We start from the raw sequence: 23,029 nt of genomic DNA, 5'->3' as shown, positions 1-23,029 counted from the left end.
ACTAAATAATATTAATAATTAAAAAATAAATTACATTATTTGAAATAAAAGACCTAAATAAAAAACTTATTGATTTGTTAATTTAAATTTTAAAAAAAATTATTAAAAAATAAAAAAATAAAAAAATAAAAAAAATGAGGAAGAAGCAGCTTCTTCCCAAAAATGAGATAGCTACCTCCCCTATGCTCGTAAATCTCCCATTATGTTTCTCGATTTCTTCATAATTTTCTTCTAATATAAAAGTGTTTATTCTGTCTCTAAAGACATTTGTAATGACTAAGAGCATCCACAATCGTCGGAGGAGCTCCTTCGTTGTCATATCCACACCACGTCAAAAAGTAAAAAACCTCACATCTCTCCATTATCAAAAAAAATCTCTCAATAATTTTTTCATGGGTCTCACATTTTTTTAAACCCCCACATCATATATCTATGTCATAATTAAAAAACACCCCCAGTATTATATTTAAATTAAAAAAATTATTTTAATTAAAAAAATAAAAAACAGGTGAAGAAGCGGCTCCATCTGTGGATGCCCTAAGAGGTAAGAACTAATCCCCGTCATCTTCAACATCAACAGTCTCAACTCTCAAGAATCAATATCAAGGCCCAGCAGCATTTTCTAATATTTTTCAGACTATGGTTTGCAACTTCCATTGTCCTCTTTTTTCATCTCTGGAGATATGCCATTATGTAAATGATTTATGAGACATAAACTTAACTCATATTTGGTCGTGGGGAATGGAAAGGAAATGTCTTGGTTCCCTCTATGATTCACATTCCATTATTTGGATGGAGAATTTAAGACTCATTTGCTCATGGTTGATATGGTGCTTGTGAACTCCAAAACATGTTCGGGTGGAGCAGCGTGAGTTCAAGAATGGCAGAATATCAGGTTGGACGAATCGATCAAGTTGGTTAGACTAAATGAAAATTTATGATTGGTGAATTGGGTGAGCTAGTTTGTTCAATTGGGCTAGATGGGTTGAATAAGTTTAGAGCTTCGGGAGGGTTGGGTAGCCTGACAAGATGAGTTGTCTCATATAACAAAGAGTAATATGGTTTATTTGAGTGAATAGAGAGAAAGGGAGAGGCAAAAGAGAGAGGTGGCTTGTGAATATGCTAGTGATATGCATTTTGTGTCCTTTTCTCTCTATTCCTCTTATTTTTATTTCTTCACTGGAGTAAGCCATGAACCAAGGAAATGTTTCTAAAACTCAACGGAAAGAAACAAGTACTAAGTTTCTTCACCCACATACTTCTCATGGACAAGTGTGTAGTGAAAGACCATCTTTGTCTTTTGGGCACACATACTAGTCAGTAAAGGACTGAATTGGACCCTCAGGTTTTTTCAATTTCTAGAGTTTGCACTTATTGAGCCTCAAGCTGATTGTCCATAGAATGCCCCATGAAATCCTCTTTCGTTTGGAACCATGTCATTCATTATGTACAAGAAACTTAGAGGTAAGTTTTTATTTGGATCAGTTGAGCTTCAAATTAATAACTTTTAGTTATTTTAAACATTAGAGTTTCCAAGTAGCAGGTGCAACCAGCATCCAGAAGCAGAGGTGCAGAAAAGGATAACAGCAAAAGCACTTTACAAAGAATATCTGTCACTTTTAGTTGGTGCAATTCTATGTAGTCCCATCATTTTCTTGTCCCCTTGCGCTTGTGGTTGGCAACCATTTTCTTCAACAATGCAAGCTCACTGTTTATAAAATCCAATGGGGAACATCCAGTTTAATCAGTTAATCTAGAACCAGAAGGTCCCACTTTAGAACGACTGTCCTCTACTATATGAACTTTATGGGCAAAAATCAAGACGTCCTGTTTTTTAAAATCATTAAAGGGCATTCCTTATTGTTAATCAAAACACACCCCCACCAGTAACCCGTGTATAGCTCTCCAATAGATTATTTTCATACTATTTATCGTCTCCACAGTTTCATCATAACCAGTTAACAAAATAAGTCTTTTTTGTAATCTCCTATAGAACAAAAATAAATATGTATTAAAGCATCAATAAAATCATAGATATTGTAATATAAATATTATCGAACAACATAAATTTATATTTTAGTAATTATAAACTCATAATTATTACAATGTGAATGTTGTTGAATAAATCAAATTCATCTGACATTACATTTAAAATATGTGGCAAAGATATCGAGGATAACATTGTCATTGCACAGGAAAAAATGATGGGTGGGACACTCTTTTGATTAAAAATATAAATTTTGATGATTAAAAAAAAATGAGATATCCTTTTGATTTTTGTCAAACTTTCATAAGTTGTTCAGTGTTATGCCCCTTAGGACTTAGTGTGGATGTAAGAAGCAGAATGTATTTTTCAAAAATTTAGGATTCAATTCTCATGTAGGATACATCTATAACGATTAAATCACTTGTGAAGTTAGAATTTATATCAGGAGCTATTGTACTTTCTTAATTTATAGAGCCGGACTCTATTCCAAAATTAATTGGATTGTAAAATCATTATATCTGATTGATCAGTCTGAATCGGGAGGATGGAGCCTTGGAGAGGTGACTTCGATGTTGACCGCGAGGCAACTTTAAATGGGTGAGACCTCATGCTACGAGTGAACCTGCGTATCAAGTAGAAGAACTAGAAGCAAAAAAACATCAGTCATCAGTTCAGGGAGGGGATCTCTGGTGCAGACACTACAACATTTAAGTCAGACAAGTGGTAGTGGAGAAGATAAAGAATAGCAACGATGAACCATCAACTTTGATAGCGAAGCCTCACGTACATGCACTTGTAGATGGAGATTCTTTATATAGTGTTATCTTTCTTCTCTGTATGAATCTCGATGCATTATTAAAATAGGACCGACCATTATGATACTATGACATCTTTCCTATAATAGACCTTTCAATTCCTACGCTTTGCAAGGTAGAAGTTTCCGATATACAACTTGCTCAGGGAATATTCCTATGATTTCCTAGCAACGATTACATAAAATGTCAAAAAGGAATGTTGAGTTGGTGGACCATTAATGCGCTATGATGATAGGTTGGCTAAGTCTCCTCCATCATTCGATCGGACCTTGCTCTCGGAGGGGATCGACTCTGCTAAAGGATGTAGACCACCTTGAAGACTCGGCCTATTTGAGAACTCAACTTGGCCTCTATAAGGACACGACATGGCCTCTCTAAGGATTCGGAGTCCGATCAAGTGGGGGGACTCGGGATCCGATTGGTTAAAAAGTCCGATCGATTATATCGTTCGGTTGAGCCATGCGATTGTGTGCTTCTAAATTGAATTAAAATGGCTCTGCTCGGGATTACCGAGAGCCATGAGAACTCGAGTTCCGATTGGACAAAAAGTCCGGTCTATTGGACTTCTTGGCTGAGCTATATAATCATGTTGGCCTCGAGTATTATCTCCTCTTTGATTTTAATTACCATATTCGTTATTGACTGCAATCCCAACTTTGGAAGCCCTGCCTTAATCATCTTATCGCTTATATTAAAAAAAAAAAACGTTTAGTGTTCCCCTTCGATGAATCAAGGAAAAAAACTTAGGATGTCCTTTTTATTTCTTCCCCAATTTTCAGCTTAGTTTTACTCTACAAACACTTACTTTTACCCTGCTAAGCAAGAATGACTGCTCTGCGATATGTTGCAGAGCCATTGTGCTCCCCCACATGGATCTGCCAATCGCATGTGCGGTGCAGGCCACCGAGCGTGGTGCGCCACTAATTCACCTTTAATGGGCAGGTTTCGTGGTTGGTTTGCAAATTAGGAGAATAAATGAAATCTCAGATGTGAATTTATTGTATTTTATGCAGCATTGAGTATGCAGTCCATGAGTGGATGTCATATGGTCACGGCATGGCATGGGTGCTGCTGTTAATAATTGAACATCTAATTCGTCTGTGTATAAAATATATATGGCTGGAAGACGGAGGAGGTTGACCTAACCACACCTGCCTAACTGGTCACTTTCTTAATGCTGCCGTCTTATTTGACGTCTTGTTTAATTGTTAAATGGGCCCAAAAAAAACATTTAGTTATCGAAAGAGCTTCCCTACTTTTATTCTTTTAAAAAGTTAAAGCTATGTTATCATATTTTTCATATTAAAAATGTTTCCATCTCGATGGAGTTCTATTATTACAATCAATGACGGATCCAAATAAATATTTAGAGGGATATTTAAAGAAGAGATTAAAAAAATTTCTTATTATCAAATAAATATATTAAAAGATAAAAGTACTAAATTGATAATGATAATGATACAAACATAAAAATATGTGCATACCAATAATGTAATTATTTTTTGATACTTGAACCACCAACATCATATCTAGACATACAGACAAGAGGAGGCAACTGAATCCTACGAGTGTTCATCTGTTGAAAATGTTGTAAAATTTACTCATTTTCAATTGTAGCAAAAATATCCTTCTCGATGTATACTATCAAACTGTCATTTATCCACTCATCCCCCATCCTATTATACAAATCAGTCTTGATAATTTTCATCGCAGAAAAAAGCTCTTTCAACCGAAGCAGTTGCAACTGGTAAAACTAATGCTAACTCGATCAAACGATATACCAATGAAAAAATTGTATTCTTGCTCGTTTCAACCATCTTTTTAGCAAGAATTCCCAAATATTCAATCATAGAAAATTCACCTCGTACATTTTTAATGTAAATCTCAAGTTGGTCCTCAAGTATTACACGATCAGTCAATGAAAAGTCCTCCTGATAAAGTTCAGTGAGGTGAAGTAGCTTGCCAATATCAAATTAAGAAAAAGAGTCCTTTGGATCTAAGCAAGCAATGTAAGTAAGTACCTCCATACTTGATTCTGAAAACCGATTATTCATCTCTTGAACCATCATATCAAGAACCTAATATTGTAACAATAAAAAAATGAATAAAAAATATTATTAGAAAATTAAAATTCAATAAAATATTTAAAAATAATACGTGACAACAAATTTCAACATGATAGTGATGAAAATTAGTAATCATTTGTCCATTACGTCTGCTGCGACCACGAGTTCTCATATTTTTCTTCCATATTCGGTACTGGGATCATATGGTTACTACAAAATTTGTTGACGACATCCAAAAAATTCTCCCATCCTTCCTCTCTCAGTTTTTGTAATCAATCTTTCATTGTCTTGATCAAACTGACAACCAGTACAATGTTTTGATCCTTTTGTTGTAAGTGACAATTCATTTGTGATTCCCAATAAAGATTTCATCAAATGCATCACAAATACAAATTCATAACTCTCCATCTTATCAATCAAACTGGTGGTGATACCATTATTATCATCATTAGTATCATCATCATACACATTTTCAAGCACTTTTAAAACAGAAGTCCACGTAGACATCAAACGGATAATAGTCATGTAATGTGAACCCCAACAAGTATCCCCTGGTCGTTTTAAACTGATTTCCTGATTTTTTCCTTTTCCACTAACAATATCTCCTTTCTCCAAACATTCTACAAGTCTATCATGTTCAAGTTGTCTAAACTTATTTTTTCTTTTGCATGAAGCACCGGTAATATTCACAATCATAGTAACATATTGGAAGAAATCACTCACAATTTGATTGCTTTTAGCAACTGCAACAACAACTAGTTGAAGTTGGTGAGCAAAACAATGGGCATACCTTGCAGATGAATTTTTCTTCAATATAAGAGCCTTCAATCCATTATACTCACCTCGTATATTTGAAGCTCCATCGTATCCTTGACCTCTCAATTTTGATAATGACAACTTATGTTTTACAAATAATTCATCAATAACCTTCTTTAAAGAAATAGCAGAAGTGTCAGACACACGTACAATAGCAAGAAACCTTTCAATAACACATCTATGTTTGTTCACATATCTTAAAACAACTCTTATTTGTTCTTTGACTGAAATATCTCAACACTCATCAACCATAAGAGAAAATATATTGTCTTTTATATCATTAAGAATGACATTTGTGACTTCAGCAGCACAAGCCCGTGTTAAATCCTTTTGAACTATTGGAGACTTCATTTGATTGTTTCTAGGGGCATTTTCATTCATTGTCTTGGCAACCTCATCATTTCTTTGGGTATACCACTCAATCAATTCAAGAAAGTTACCTTTATTTGAGGAACTCAATGACTCGTCATGTCCACGGAAAGACAAACCTTGTTTCAAAAGAAAGCATGTAACATCTAGAGTTGTCGTTAATCGAGTGTGATATGCAACTTCCATTCCACGCCCCTGTGCTTGTAGCAAATGTGACACACTTTGTCGTTGATTTTGAAAAGCCTCAAGTTGTGTTCTTGCATCATTGTGAGCACTAGCTACAACACCAACATGCGTATTAAATACTTCCATTGCTTTTCTCCAATTAGTCATCCCTGAATTAGTAAATGCTTCATCTCCAACTCGACATCCTTTATGAGAATTTTTAAAGAGATAACACCAAAAACAAAAAACTGCATCTTTTGATATGATGTACTCTAACCATGAAAATTTTTTAAACCAAGCAAATTGGAAACTTCTATGCTCTTTACCAAATTGTCTTTGGGGATAACTATGACCAAATGGTTGACAAGGTCCTCTAATCAAATATTCTCTTCGAATCTGATCTCTAATAGAAATATCCAATTCATTAATTAGTTTGCGTAGCCCTGAGTCACTAACAACATCATCCGGGTTGAATTCAACACGAGAATATTTTTTTCTTACTATTTTCTTCCATAGAATTCTTAGAAGACTCAATACTTCGTTTTAAAAATTTCTCCATAACCTATGTCAATTTCTCAAAATTATTAATTTATGCAATCAACATAACAATTACTGTACTACCAAGTATAAATCATGAAATTAGAAATTAGATGAAATAAGAAACAAGATTCACCTAAAATTTAAGAGATTTTGCTTGTTGTGGAGGATCACTGGCGGAGCACAGTGGCAACAGCGTCAACAATGGCAGCGGCGTCGATGGAACAGGCGAACCGCGAACAGTAGTGACGTTACTAACTTGAGGCGTCGACGAAGTGAAGAGGCGACAAAGATGAGTGCAATGATTTGAGGAGATCGGAGAGGGGGAAACAATGAGATCTCTTAGTGCGATTAGGGTTTTTGGTTTGAAGAAAAAAGGGTTGGCATAAAAAAAAGAAGGTTCAGCGGTTGAAAAAGCTACTGGAAAAAGGATCGGGAACGAGAAAAAAAAAACAAAACGAAAGCTGCTTGGAAAAGGATTGACAATGAGAAACGAAGGGAAAAGGTGTTTTTATGACACTTTTGTGAAAAAATTCAATAAGTTTAAAAAATTATAATTATGTCCTTTATTGTTTAATCATGATTATATATATATATTTTTTGTCAGAAGTAAGGGGTGCTTCCGCACCCCCTCGCGTCCCTACCTCCGCTAGTGATTACAATTTGTAGTAGTTATACTGTATCTATAATATTTGTTTTTAAAATTCAATTTATCAAATATATTATATATGAAATACTTTAATTTGATCAATATTACTTAAACATAATTAATATCATTTTAAAAAATTAAAATTATTATAGTTTATATTTATGGTTGTTAAAGTAATCAATTAATGGATGCTACAATAATTTTAAAATTATTTTGATCAAGTTTAAAAAAATCAAATTAATAAAGAATTTATTTTACATAATATTTAAAATTAAATTTATTTATTTTTAATATATTTTAGTAGTCATTATAACAATTACTCTGTTAACTAATATAACAGAATATTTTTAAAATAAAAAATATATTGAAATATCATTTTATTTTTTTAAGAGATTATTTTTTCTATCAATCTAATACCATGAGCAAGAGAATGTAGAGACATGAAGAATAACCCTATGACTAAAGTATTTTTATTATTTTTGAATAATTTAGCTATTCAATTTTTACATCCATCGGATCGTCCAAATAATTATTCTAGATTTCATCAGTCAATTCAGAAAATTACTTAATGATATTTCAGATAATTAATTAGTAAATAAAATTAGTTAGAGATTTATTTTTATTCTTTTTAGGCGATTTGGAAAAGTCTCAAATCTGTCAAATTAACTACTATTTCCCCTTCTCCTTTATTTATTGCGTCTGCGGTCTGCCTCCCTCCCTTCCTTCCCTCTCCATGTGAATGAGTGATTTACCAGTGAGACAGTGAACTGTTGTGTGAATCGCAGAGGACATCCCTTCTTCTGTCCTATTGCCACCCTTCTCGCTTAACTTTGGCCTCATGCATTTATAGACTCCCGTCCCCATCTCTTCGCGGCGTGCCCGAGAAGGGAACCCTAAAAGCTCGCTCTTTTGGTTCCCGCGATGCCCCCCTTCTTCTGCTCAAGGTCGTTCCCATGAGTACATGGCCATGCCGATCGACGGGGGAATCGTCCTCTTCTCCCTCCTCTTCCTGGCGTGTCGTCCTGTCGCAGCGGCCTCCGGAGCATCGCGTGTCATTGTCGGTGGAGGAGGCATCTCCCCAAAGTCTATACTCGGTCCGTTTCTGCGTAGATCGCGTCGGTCTACGCCTTTGTCTTTACTCTTCTCTCCTTGCGTGCCCTACTTTTAGTCCATTTCTAAGACCAGCTATGTGGATGTGGGCTCATTAAGTCGTTTTCGTAGAAAAAATTGCATTTTTGATTGATTTTCTGGATATGACGATAAATGTGTCTTCTCTCGCTATCTTTCGTCGGGTATAGACAACTTCGGAACAGTGTTACGGAAAAAATAGTGTTTTTTTTTAAAAATTTTCTTGTTGTTAGTTGAGTTGTTTGGATGTTGATATGGAAATTCTGTTCTTATTTTTGGCGTGATGAAGGTGGGGAGAATTTGGCGCCGTGGGCAAATGGGCTACTGAAGTTCTCTCCTGTGGCTTCTGCTCCTGCCCCTGATGGGAAAGCTCCGCTGGTTTTGGCACGGAAAAGAACAAAGCGGCCAGATATGTTTAATAGCCTCAGGATGTATCGTGATGGTTGGGATGTTACTAACAAGCACTACTGGGCGGTAAACTACTGCAGTTCTTTGACTTGATGGACGTGTTTTGTTATAATTTGGAAGAGTAGATACACATAGATTTCTCAGTCCTTTAACTTGGCATCGTTGAAGATTCAGTTAGTCATACTGTAAAATCCCATGATTCACTGAAGCAGGGACAAGATAAACTGAAGACTAACTAATATTTAGGAAACAATAATGTGACAAACTAATTTCAAGTGTTCTCTACCTGACCTAATCTCATCGCATCTTCAACTTTCCTTGCAAGGTTAGACCTTAGTACATTCTTATTTCATCAGCTCATTTCCTGCAACATGAACTATAGAATCAACACTAAAATTATGACCTTGGAAAGATGGGTTCAAACTAAGATATTAATATGGGGCAAGAAAGTATCAATATTAACTCATTTGCAAAGCAAAAGCTAAGAGGAATATGACAAACTGTTAATAGGGAAATTATGATGTTTTACTAGCCTATGGCTGACAATCATTAATTTTGTGACATGTATAACTGTTCTGTGCTAATAATTTACAGATTTCCAGTACTTATGGACCAAATCTAGCATCCACTCATAAGTTTAATTTGCTATGCACGGGTGTCTAACTTGAATACTAGAAATTGACCTGTTCACTAACAAGTTCTGTGCTTATTTTTTCTTCTTCTTTAGGTCCACCCTATGTATTTGTTTTTGACCCTTTCTTTTTTGGTTTCTAGATTAATTCATGCAATCCTTTGGTTAGCTAGCTAATCTTGAAGTTGTTAATGTTACATGGCATTTTCCAAGATGCATACTCAGAGGAACTTTTTGTCCATTGTATAATTTCCAAATGCTGTTTTAGTCTGGTTTGGGGTGGGTCTGATGGTTGTTTCCATGAGACATGCTTACTTTGGAGGACACAGACAAGTCTCAGTTCCACATGCTAGCATAGGGGTTCTTTGTGTCCATAATTCATACATTTGGGAGTGAATTTCCCAAATGGGTCGATCGTTTGTGGTAGTGAATGGACATCCTGCATATATATGGTATAAGAGACAAATTGACTTCTAATTGTATAGTCTGAGTGGATTAGCTTAACCAAGGAAAGAGCTTGGACCTTGGGCAGGTTGATTGACACCAGATGGGTCTGGATCATCATTGTTACCATGAGAGACAGCAAGTGAAGGACATAGGTTCCTTTGCAAAGATGCTGATGTAGTTAGGCAGAGGCTTCACTGTCATATTATTATGTAGGAGTGAGCCTTACTTGAAATGGCTTAGTCCTTTTCTAGTGAATTGGCCTCCCACATTGTAGTTCTCCACTGGCAATCATGTTAACTTTTCCCTTAACTTTATAGAAAGAATCTGCTGCATCTTGAATTTCCTTTGGCTGGTTCCCTTTCTTCCTTACATCATGATCAATGGCAATAGTTTTGAGTTCTTGCATCTTAACCTTGCATATTTATAACTGAGGTATAGCGTTGAATCACTTATTTGATTTTATTTATTTTATTTCTGTTTTTCTTTTGCAGTCTGTTGGATTTACAGGTGCTCCTGGATTTATTCTTGCATTCATATGGTTCGTCTTGTTTGCATTGGCACTGGTTACACGAAGATGTTGCAGCTGGAGAATTGAACTTGACAAGGAAAAATTGATTTTCTTAAGGCAGATGTCTCTTGTCTTGCTCCTGGTTTTCACTTGCGCAGCATTGTAATTCTCTCAAGCTCAAGTCTTAGTTGTCTAGTTTTGAATCCTTTTGCTTTGCATTTTGGAGCCATTGATATCCTTTTTTCTATGTGCTTTTGTGGCCACTCAAGGCTATTTTCTCACAGCAATAATTAGTTTCCAACAGCTGGTGTTTGGTTTTGAGAATTGTTAAAATCGAATGAGGATATAGCCTCCTATCATAATTTCTTAAATGTGATCTCTCATGTCCCCAGGGCGTAGCACAGTTGGGGGTGCATGGTTTCGTGGCCGAGAGGTCCAGGGTTCGATCCTCGGGGTGTCATTGCCTGGGGTTAGCGTCCCGGCTATGCGCTTTCAGTTATATACCTGCATTTACCTCCCTCCATATCCGTAGGACCGACTCTAGGGGAGCCGCTAATGTGGCAGTTCCACATTTTTTTTTTTTTAAAATGTGATCTCTCATATAGCTTGGTATTATTTGACATCCTAATTGTAAAACCCTCTTATGTTTGACCTTAACTTCTATTCTACTATAAATTCAATGCCCACAGAAAACCAACAAGATGCAACTGGAATTCATTTATTTTCTTTCTTCCTCCCTTTTTTTCCTTTTTTAAGAGTTTGTGCTAATCATTGACATAATGAAATAGCACATCAACTCAGGAAAATGAGTACTGGTTTTACCTCTTTGAAGTTCTAACTTATCTGTTAGTGTATCTCTCTCAGGATTGGATGTGTTCTTCTTTCAGTTGGTCAGGATGAGTTCCATGGTGAAGTAATGGACACCTTAAATTTTGTTGTTAATCAATCAGATTTCACTGTAGACATCATTAGGAATGTCACAGATTTTCTGTCACTTGCCAAATCAATCAGTGTGGATCAGCTCTATCTTCCATATGATGTTCAGAACAAGATTGGCAAATTAAATGTGGATTTAAATGATGCTGCTAATACTCTATCAGGTGAAACAGCTGAAAGTTCTGCAAAAGTAAGACGAGTTTTCGACAACATGTATGATCCCAAAATTCTTTCCTGGTTTATTTGGTGAACATACTTGCACAAAATGCCTAACATGCCTTCTTGCTTTGATGTCGGCCATGGCAGACGTTTCACATTAATCCTGGTAGCAGCTATAATGCTTCTTTTAGCCATCATTGGTTTCTGTATGTAATCAATTTTCATTTTGCAAAATTTACATCTTATTTCTAGTGTTCTCTACCTTCAAATTTCTACTGTTTGCACTTTATTTGATGCCTATATTAACTCATCCATTGGTTTGTTTTCTGCAGTGTTGTCGGTTCTTGGGCACAAACATGCAGTCTACATGTGAGTTCTTGGTTGCAAAGTAGTTTGAAATTTGTTTGTTGGATTTAGATTTTGAGCATCATTACTGACACTGTTAATTTGAATTTTCAGATTTATCATAACTGGGTGGTTGCTTGTGGCAGTTACATTCATACTCTGTGGATTTTTTATCATTGTCAGCAAGTAAGATACACACAACCACTTTCCATGTTTATTACTTGGTAATTATTCTTATGATTTAACATGAATTGTCTTGTTTTTGAAAAATAATAAGAGGAAACCGAGCATTGGACAAAGAAGAAAACCTCTTGATTTTGTATTCCACTTTGTACACCAATTAAAGTATTTTGGTGCATAGGCAAAACTTGTTGCTTCATGACATTTTATTATGCTTCAACAAGCTATTTCAGTTTGTAATAGCTTTCTTTGGCCAGTACTTTAGTGAGTATCATATTCTTTTCCCATGCTTTGTTGTCAAGGAAAAAAAAATGATTAACCAGGCTGGGTAATGTCGAGCCTGGGGTGAGTGACCGGCCCGGCCCTAGCTTTGTTGTCAAAGAAGCTTCAACTTCTGGTGAATCTACTGTCATGAGGCAGTGACTGATTTGCTTTAGGATGTTAAGGACTAACTTTTTGGTTGTTGAAATGAAACCCCGGTTTACTCTGAAACATGGAATGGGGAAGGAATTCAAAGTGGAAAAAAATCCCTATGGAAAGGAAAGAAAACAAATGTCTAAGGGAAGGGACGGAGAAAACAAAAAGAAAAGAAAAGTGAAAGAGAAATACGAAGGAAGAAGAAAATAATGGCGGCTTTGGAGCCACACAAGGTGACCTCATGCCGGGCTGCAACACATGGCCGCACGAGGCAATCTTGTGTGGAGCGCCTAATTGCAGGGGCATGAGGTGACCTAGTGTGGGGCCGCCGATCACGATTGAGCAAGGCGAGCTCACGTAGGGCTACCAACTGCGAGAGGCGACCTCGCGCGGGGCTGCCAACCGCGGCCGAGAGAAGCAACCTCTCGCAGGGCCACGAATCGCGATAGCAAGAGGCCACCTCACGTGGGGCCGCCAACCGTGGTCGTGAGAGGTGACCTTGCGCAATGCCACCCATCGTGGCCGCACGAGGTGACATCACGCGTGGCAGTCCATAGAAGCCACGAAAGGCGACCTTGCATGGGGCCTCCCACCGCGGCCATGCAAGGCTGCTGACTAGGGTCGCCGAGTGGGACCTCGGTTGCCGGTCACGCTTGCAGGAGGCGCAATCACGAGTTGGGAGAAATTCGACTGCATCGTTGGGAGAAATTCGACTGCACCATTGGGAGGGAGGAAATTGCTTTCCGTCCTATTTAGACTGATGAAAAAATGATCAAAAAATCATTTGCGGATGAAAATCTTTCCACCGTGGAAATCGGTCTGCCCATTAGGTAAACAAAAGAAGGATAGTCACATTGAAATAAACAGGGAAAAGTCATCCACCATGGAAATGTTTTTTATTTTTGTCCTCCCAAGTAAACATAGGGTTAAGCTTTGCTTCCATGATTGTGCATGGCCGGTGTCCTGATGCACTAAACCATGGAAAGCTGAATTTTTAGTAGCATTTATACATAAACCAAGATCTTTCTAGTTTCATTGGCATCTGTGTAGCTGGTTATTTAGACTATAATGATTGCTTAGTTATATACCTATGGAAAATAATAAATTCGGTTTTCAACTACAATTAGGAGTAACATTGAAAACTAAAATATATTTCACACATTTTTATCAATTTATTTTCTGAAATATTGATAATTTTAGATGCTTTCAATTTAATTAAAGATTCCTATCCGAGTTAAACAATTGTTCTTCCCTAACAATTAAATTGGTGTTTAGGGTGCGCTTGGTTTGTGGAAGGGAATGAGAATAGGAATGAGATTCATTGAAGTAAAGAATGAGAATGGGGAGTTTTGAATCCGTGGGACCCACCATCAATACCCCAAACCAAACATTAACTTTCAATCTCATTCCCATTCCTCACTTCCATTCCCTCCAACCAAGCACTGATGCATTTGACAATGTTTATATCCATTCAATATATATCATGTCTCTGACATCGTTGGGAGAAATTTGACTGCACCATTGGGAGGGAGAAAATTGCTTTCCGTCCTATTTAGACTGATGAAAAAATGATCAAAAAATCATTTGCGGATGAAAATCTTTCCACCGTGGAAATCGGTCTGCCCATTAGGTAAACAAAAGAAAAGATAGTCACATTGAAATAAACAGGGAAAAGTCTTCCACCATGGAAATGTTTTTTATTTTTGTCCTCCCAAGTAAACATAGGGTTAAACTTTGCTTCCATGATTGTGCATGGCCGGTGTCCTGATGCACTAAACCATGGAAAGCTGAATTTTTAGTAGCATTTATACATAAACCAAGATCTTTCTAGTTTCATTGGCATCTATGTAGCTGGTTATTTAGACTATAATGATTGCTTAGTTATATACCTATGGAAAATAATAAATTCGGTTTTCAACTACAATTAGGAGTAACATTGAAAACTAAAATATATTTCACACATTTTTATCAATTTATTTCCTGAAATATTGATAATTTTAGATGCTTTCAATTTAATTAAAGATTCCTATCTGAGTTAAACAATTGTTCTTCCCTAACAATTAAATTGGTGTTTAGGGTGCGCTTGGTTTGTGGAAGGGAATGAGAATAGGAATGAGATTCATTGAAGTAAAGAATGAGAATGGAGAGTTTTGAATCCGTGGGACCCACCATCAATACCCCAAACCAAACATTAACTTTCAATCTCATTCCCATTCCTCACTTTCATTCCCTCCAACCAAGCACTGATGCATTTGACAATGTTTATATCCATTCAATATATATCATGTCTCTGACATCGTTGGGAGAAATTCGACTGCACCATTGGGAGGGAGGAAATTGCTTTCCGTCCTATTTAGACTGATGAAAAAATGATCAAAAAATCATTTGCGGATGAAAATCTTTCCACCGTGGAAATCGGTCTACCCATTAGGTAAACAAAAGAAAAGATAGTCACATTAAAATAAACAGGGAAAAGTCTTCCACCATGGAAATGTTTTTTATTTTTGTCCTCCCAAGTAAACATAGGGTTAAACTTTGCTTCCATGATTGTGCCTGGCTGGTGTCCTGATGCACTAAACCATGGAAAGCTGAATTTTTAGTAGCATTTATACATAAACCAAGATCTTTCTAGTTTCATTGGCATCTGTGTAGCTGGTTATTTAGACTATAATGATTGCTTAGTTATATACCTATGGAAAATAATAAATTCGGTTTTCAACTACAATTAGGAGTAACATTGAAAACTAAAATATATTTCACACATTTTTATCAATTTATTTCCTGAAATATTGATAATTTTAGATGCTTTCAATTTAATTAAAGATTCCTATCCGAGTTAAACAATTGTTCTTCCCTAACAATTAAATTGGTGTTTAGGGTGCGCTTGGTTTGTGGAAGGGAATGAGAATAGGAATGAGATTCATTGAAGTAAAGAATGAGAATGGGGAGTTTTGAATCCGTGGGACCCACCATCAATACCCCAAACCAAACATTAACTTTCAATCCCATTCCCATTCCTCACTTCCATTCCCTCCAACCAAGCACTGATGCATTTGACAATGTTTATATCCATTCAATATATATCATGTCTCTGACAATCTAGCTGATGAAAATCACTTGTTCATATTTAACTGATTTATAATCTTTGGAGAATGGTTTCATGATCACAGAACTACAAGGAAGATTATAGACACTAGCTAGTCTGTTATATGTTTTTCTTTTCCACATGCAAGAATTCATTAGTTGTCTGAGTAGACTCGGCTAGTTCCCAACTAAGCTGAAATTTGAAAATTCTATCATTTTGTCTCAGTGCCGTTGGGGATGCTTGTGTGGCTATGGGTGAATGGGTCCACAATTCTCAAGCAGAGACCTCACTTAGTAGCATTCTCCCTTGTGTTGACGAGCAAACAACAAATCTGACATTGTACCAGAGTAAAGATGTCATCGTCCAGCTTGTTGGCGTTGTCAACACTGCAATATATTCTCAAGCTACATCTGTGCATTACAACCAATCTGGTCCTCTGATGCCATCTCTCTGCTCTCCTTATGATTCTAACCTGCACGACCGACAGTGCACACCTGAAGAGGTTTCACTGGTGAATGCTTCAACGGTACATATGCAGATTATTTCCTTCTACATTTAGTGCATTCGTATCTAATTAGTTCTAAGGTTTCCAACATTCTATCAAAGATAATATGAACTCTCCGTCTATTAGCTCATATTCTATCTGTCTGTGGACAATGTCAGGTTTGGCAAAACTACACTTGTGCTGTCTCTGAATCAGGACTCTGTGTCACAGTCGGAAGGGTGACCCCCGACATTTACCAGCAGTTGGTTGCAGCTGTAAATGTTAGTTATGCCCTCGATCACTACACACCATTCTTGCTGAGCCTTCAGAATTGCCAGTTCGTGAAAGAAACTTTCGACGCGATCACAACTTTCTTCTGCCCCCAGCTGGAGCTTGATCTCCGGGTTGTGAATGCTGGACTAGGCCTCATCTCCACGGGGGTCATGCTCTGCCTCATCTTCTGGTTCTTGTATGCAAACCGCCCCCAAAGGGAGGAAGTGTTTGCGAAGCAATATGAAATAAAGACTGCAGTAGTCAATCAAACTCCCACACCATCTCAAACTCCCTCCTGATGTGAAGCCTCTCCGTAGTCTGTACTTCCCAGCATCTAAATCTTTTGTCGATGAAATGCATGTTTCATTTGCCCATTTACTTGATGTAAGTGAAACGGCTTTAAGTAAATCCTCTACATGCTTTGCACAGCAACTGTTGTGAAAGCAGATTTTCTTATGTTTCTGCTATGTTTTCTAGAGATTTAAACTCGATGCCTCGATGACATGCACCGAAAGATGAGAACCCTTTCACGAGCAAAGTTTGAATCCATGGGATTCTTGTTACACTACAAGACGACGATACCCACTGAAAGATGATAAACTCTTTCATAAGCAGGTTTGGGTCCACAGAATTCTCGTTCATGCTCTGTCACAAGGCATTCTTGAACTCTCTTTCAGTATCTTGTTTTTTGATATAGCAAAATAGTGTATACTTTTGTCTCAGCGCCAAAGTAAATAATCCTATTCCATGGGTTCCCCTATAAATAGGAGTGCAAATGAGCCAAGTCGTTCGTGAACTATTCGAATCTCGATTCGATAAAAGTTCGTTTAATGAGGCTTGTTATGATAAATAAATAAAGTTCAAGCTTCACAATATTCGGTTCGTGAGCTCGTGAACATGTTCGTTAAGCTCATAAATCAACTTTTAAATAAAAAAATAATAATTTTGATATTGAATTTATAGATTTTACACTCTACTTATGAAAAATATAGATAAATATATTAAATTTATTTATTAGAATAAAATTATAAATTTTAACAAGAATATTATATTTTTTTAAAATATATAATTTAATTTTTAATGAATATTTAAATTTATAATTTATATTTATTAAGCTCGTTAGGCTCGATAAAAGCTCGAATAAGCTCGTGAGCCATGAATATATTTGTTAAATAAAACTCGAGTTCGGCTCGATTATAAACGAATCAAACTCAAACATCCAAAAGTTCGACTTGATTACATCCCTAGACTATAAAATAATACAATTGCCTTTCAGTAAACCTTGAACCGGTAGGTCAGTTATATCAAAAGGATAAGGTTGTGTTGTACATAACCGCTACAGAAAACACTGATTTAATCTATTTAAAAATATTTACGTTGTAAGTGTTAATTTCACAATTGTTACAATATAAATTTAATTTGTTCATCTAATAAATCATAACAGTTGCAATTTGGATTTATTCTCATCAATAATATTGTATTAGTTACAAATTATGATAGGAGATATTAATACTGGATACTGTATGTAATTTTATAAGGTTTTGATTAAAAAAACAAACAAAAAAACCTCTCATGTGATGATTAAAAAAAACCTCTTTAGATTTCTGTCCTACTTAATTTTGTTACATCGTCATTGTCACGTTTAATTTTTTTGTTTTAAAAATACAAAATAAAATAAATAAATAAATTACGGATCAAATAAAGCCCCATTGCTGACTTCGTGTCGAGCACGCACATGGCCGGCCTGGAAGATTGAGGTAGCACCTAAATGGGCCGTACTGGGGTGCTAGGGAGGCCTGCTGCCTGGTTGAGAGGCCATGGTTCCATCTCAATCAGACGCAGATTGGGCTATTTGAACGACGTTGGCGAGGGGAAAGTACTTCTTCCAGATTCCAACGCGGTGCTGATCAGATCAGGTCGACGAAACTTGTTTTCTGATTGTAGGGTTGTCACTCGCGAGTAAGCCAAAAGTTGCCATGGCTGGGGAAGGAGATCTCAGAACCTCCGCCAAGGAATCCGAAGATGATTTGCCCATCTTGAACGCCGAGAATCTCCAGAGCAATATCAAGTCAGTCTATTACAGGTGATCTCCTCAAACTACTTTATGCTTGCGGTCAACATCTGCCAAGAGCGTAAAAGTTGGATTTTTTTTTTTTTATGCCGATGATTTTGCATATTTGTGATAGAAGACCGTTTTCCTTTTTCTTTCTTCACAACAAGTTCTTAGAGGCACTGCTTTTTTATATGCTTGCGTTGATAGTTCCCTGCTATTCTGTATAACCTGAAAAATAGTGTGAAAATTAGTAAAACTTAATGAGGGACGAAAATCTACTTCCTTCTGTAATGGGAGTTCTTTTTCAACTAAGCTGTGCACCAGAGAGATGCTGATAAATCTATTGTCGAGTTTATATGCAGTTTGTTTTCATGACAAGTTTGTTGAACATAATCAGACGTTTGATGCTTTTATTTATTTTGCAGCCGTACCTTCCTGTCTATCATTGGTGGTGTGGTTGCTGGAATATGGGGATTTACTGGCTTGACGGGGTTTGTCTTTTATTTCTTGGTCATGGCAGTTGCTTCTTTGGGTCTTGCAGCTAAAGCAAAATTTTCCGTCAACAAATACTTTGATTCTTGGAACCGGATACTAATTGATGGAGTTTTTGGTGGACTCATGGTATGCTTATAAAATGAATTTTTAGTGGTAGAATGCACCATTATGTTTCTTTCTGCTTCTTCCTATGGTTCTGCACTGAATTTTTGTTGGAGTGTGTGAAGTATTTTTTTGAACATTTGCATCTATTTAGTTAAGGGAGCTTGAATTGCCCAGCGGGCGAGCCTGATTCTTATTCTATACACTTGACACACAAAAGTTAGTTTAGTCTGATAATAGAAATTCTGGCATAAATGCTTCATTCCTCATAAGGTTATGTTACTGATACCATGGCACTATCTACCTTTTCAGCTATCTCCTAACTCTTCCTTTGAAAATTATTGCCAAATTCACTATTTTATGTACATAAGGTTTAGATGCCAGAAAGTTATCTATTACTAAGAAATTTGATCATTGAATGCATCCTTTATTTCCATTAGTGATGTTTTGGAGAACACAAGTTTGTTGAAAGCTGCACAATCAGGAAGCAGGCATCCTACTGATTGTTTTAAAGTATGAATGAAATGCACTCTACCTGTTGCTTTTAATATGAGATACAACTCTATTCTATTAGTTGCTTCTTAAGATGTATAAGACATTAGGACGTAATTGCAGTTTAAGATGTGGGATAGATTATGTCTAATGTATTTTCAGGAGTCTTCTTTGAATGATGCTTGGTTTGGTTTTCTCACCCCATGACTTTTAGGTTCATATTTTGGTTGGTTTTCTTCCCAATAGTATTTGATCATGAAGAATTGCTGCCAAAATTTATCTTTTTAGTAGTGTAATTCTTTTCGTGTTATCTTCTGCAAAGTTGTAGATTCATCCAAAGCAATTGTTTCACAAGTTTCTCATGTATTTATGATTTCATGTACATGGGAAATGAATTGATTGGATCAGTGAACAGAAAGAAAGAGAGCTAGAAAAGCTTTTCTCATCTCCATAAATAGCAAAAGTCAATGTCAACAGATAACAAAAATTTCCCTAAATTTGCTTGCAACTTATTTAGTGTATGGAAAAGTTGGATAAGTAATTAGTATTAACTGCAAAACTCAAGATTTCGTTTGGTGACTTTTATGGCTTCATAAAAAGCCCACCAACAGAAAATTAATCCATAAATGCTTCTTTGAGAGGTTGAATATTCATGCAGTTGATTTAGAAAAGTGTGTCTTACATAATTCAAATCAATTTTACTTTTTCCAAAATTGTGCCAAAAGGATAAAATGGCTATTAAAATTTGCTAAAGTGACTATAGTGACTATCATGTATATTTTAGGGCAAAAATCAAGAAGGCGGTCAATTTTTTTTCCAAATCATCAAAGGCCCTCTTTGATTTTTTTTATCAAAAGGGCGCCCCACTCCACTTAAAATGACAACTATGCTTCAGTAGTGTTCTCATTATTATTCCACCTATATCTTCCACTTAAATCCTAAATCAGTCGGGCGCGTTGTAGCAGTTACGAAACCGTAGTTACTACACATGCAACTATAGCTTCGTAGCTCCTACAACTATAATAATTGTAGCTTGTAGTTGTAGTAGTTAGCGGTTTTATAACTGCTATAACAATTGTCGCAGCTACTAGTGGTTTTGTAGCTGCTACAACATGGAAAATAACCTTAATAAAGAGGACTAAAATTTTTCGGAGCTTTCGAAAAAGGTTTTAAATGACATTTTTTTGGGCCTAAGACTGGGCCGTTACGGGTTACACTCAGTAACAAATGTAGATTTCTTAACGAGTTTCGATTTGATATATTGCATCTCATGGTTCAATCTAAGTCAAAAGTTATTGTCTTTCAAAGCTTACCTAACATTCATGTTGTAGCAGTTACGATTTTATAGCTACTATAACTGTGTGACAACTCAATTGTAGCAACTATGAAACCCGATTCAAGATTTAGGCGGAAAATATAGGCAAGAGATAATAATGGAAATAGTATAGTGAAGGGTAGTTGGGTAATTGTACATCAGGGCTGGGGCACTCTTTTGATAAAAAATCAAAGTGGGGCGTCATCTCGATGATTCCAAGAATAAGGGGGCCCTTTTGATCTTTTCCTTATATTTTACTTCATGTTAATCTTGATGTATAAAAATGGATACAACTGTTAAACTAATTAATATACATATGATTAGATTAAAACTATGTCACTACTAAATGGAGGCGAAAGATTTGTTGTTTGTATATTGTAGGTATGGCTACATTTTGAAAGTCAGAAAATTGTTCTTTTATTGTTGAAATAATTTTTCTTTAAGACAGGATTTTTTGTTTGCATTTACAATATAATTGTCATAGCTGTTTTGCGAAATCACTTTCATCAGTGAATGTGCTTCATAAATGCCTATCTGTCTTTTTTGCTCATATGGTAGCTGATTAACCTTCTTATCATTTTGCTTTTGTTGCAGTCGTTCGTGCTCTCCTGGGCGTATCCTTGTTTTATTGTTTTTTTCTGACCTTTCAGTTTAGCAATTCAAACTATTTGCATAATTCTAGCAATACTGTTAGTTTTCTTTTCTACTTGTTCTTTTTTGACCTTGGAATGTATGCATTTATTTTAGTATGTCATTTATTTAAACTCCATTCTAGTTGATCTTGGTAAAGGCTGTCATGAGATACCTTACCTGAGATATACATCGCACTCATTGGCTTTCTGTTAGCAACCAAGTTGGAGAACAATGGTAAAGGTTTAGAATTGCTTTTGTAATATTGAAAGTAGTGTGAGAAGTAAGAACCTTACTGATCTAGTATTTTGCTTGTGCAACCTTTGCTAAACTAGTGATTGTTTTGATATTTGACTAAACAAATATGAGGACTCTAGTTTGACCTTATCATTATAGTCTTCTTAAGTCGTAGATGTTTACTGATGCGTATATAGCAAGTTCTTTGGATTTATCAATGATTTGTATTACTTTGTGTCTTCCGTCAACCACAAGCTAAAATCGTAAGGGTTCGTGTGATGCATATGCTTTCCCATGTAAATCCTTGACATATTCAGATTCGCATATGACATTGTTCACATATTCTGAAGAAGGGCACGTAACGCAAGATGATGACTTAGAGCTTCATAATTATCTTCATCTACAGTCACGGAGCAGTGTCGACCTTGTTCGGCTCTCTTGTTGCCAAAGCTACTTTGACGCAGTGGAGACCATCATCTTCGATGTTCATGTGTTACTTATTTTGGTACTTCAATTGACGGCTCAATTTCAACTATTTGTTTACCTATGCTCAACTCAAGGATCTCAGGGCTTCGATTTTCGTTTGCTGATAATTGCTCCTGCTCAATTTATTGCTTTTGTTTTTCATCTCTGCTCAAGATCATGTTTAATTGGGAGGAAACGTAGGACTAGGGAGATGGATAAATTAGTGAAACAGGAAGGATATCTGGAATGCAGTTCTTGGAAGACATTTACTGGTAAGGCATTCCTGACTAAATGATTCTGTTTCTAGTTGTTTCTCAAATTGTAGGTTTCTGCTCAATACCTCCTACATGGTAGAGCTTATCCAGCACATTCCTTTTATATAATGCTGAACCTAAAGTCAACATTAAACTACGCAAACAAATCATTAGGAGCAGCACTAGCCGAGAAGAGTCATCCTCACCGTCTTTGTACAACCACAACTTGCAACAACTATACTCATACCCTTTGTTTGTGTCGTGACACATTACCATTGTCATTGCTCTTATTAAGTCATGACCACAACCAACGAAGGAAGAATGTCTGTGCACGAATTAGATCCAATGACAACCTACCAGACCAACAAGTAAAATCTCTGTAAGCTCATCTGCAGATAAAATCTCTGGAACCAATGGCCAAGGCAACCTGTAAACCTACCTTGAGCTTCCAAATCTTTGGCGCTAAATGAATTTATCAAACAACCCACCTAAAGAAGACTTCATTGCAACACCAACCTAAAGAAGACAAACCACCAAGAAAACGCACGCTCATCTGGATCATCAAGTATCATTCCAGACAA

General features: G+C 36.3%; 2 protein-coding genes across 3 annotated transcripts; both read left to right on the top strand.

Moving 5' to 3' along the window:
- The first annotated feature begins 8,106 nt into the window (after window positions 1–8,106).
- LOC122028872 lies at window positions 8,107–16,921 on the top strand. Of its 2 annotated transcripts, XR_006124990.1 has the most exons (10): window positions 8,107–8,498; window positions 8,822–9,006; window positions 10,510–10,688; window positions 11,391–11,675; window positions 11,769–11,827; window positions 11,954–11,990; window positions 12,081–12,152; window positions 15,874–16,174; window positions 16,312–16,789; window positions 16,883–16,921. XR_006124990.1 is itself a non-coding variant. In XM_042587816.1 (9 exons), exons 1-9 carry the CDS (start codon window positions 8,366–8,368, stop codon window positions 16,702–16,704), a joined length of 1,644 nt encoding a protein of 547 aa, XP_042443750.1. In that variant the 5' UTR covers window positions 8,107–8,365; the 3' UTR covers window positions 16,705–16,865. The 2 variants fall into 2 exon arrangements, 1 of the variants encoding a protein (XP_042443750.1); XM_042587816.1 differs by lacking the exon at window positions 16,883–16,921 and having other exon boundaries at window positions 16,312–16,865.
- A 1,347-nt stretch (window positions 16,922–18,268) lies between these two features.
- On the top strand, window positions 18,269–22,356 carry LOC122028863 (ER membrane protein complex subunit 6-like). The gene is made up of 4 exons (XM_042587806.1): window positions 18,269–18,488; window positions 18,884–19,079; window positions 21,457–21,476; window positions 22,047–22,356. Exons 1-4 carry the CDS (start codon window positions 18,382–18,384, stop codon window positions 22,075–22,077), a joined length of 354 nt encoding a protein of 117 aa, XP_042443740.1. The 5' UTR covers window positions 18,269–18,381; the 3' UTR covers window positions 22,078–22,356.
- The last annotated feature ends 673 nt before the right edge of the window (window positions 22,357–23,029 follow it).

Source organism: Zingiber officinale, chromosome 1A (assembly GCF_018446385.1).
Source record: "Zingiber officinale cultivar Zhangliang chromosome 1A, Zo_v1.1, whole genome shotgun sequence".
Lineage (NCBI taxonomy): Eukaryota > Viridiplantae > Streptophyta > Magnoliopsida > Zingiberales > Zingiberaceae > Zingiber > Zingiber officinale.
Note: the sequence above shows the minus strand (reverse complement) of the source record. Positions and strands in the feature narration are given on the sequence as shown.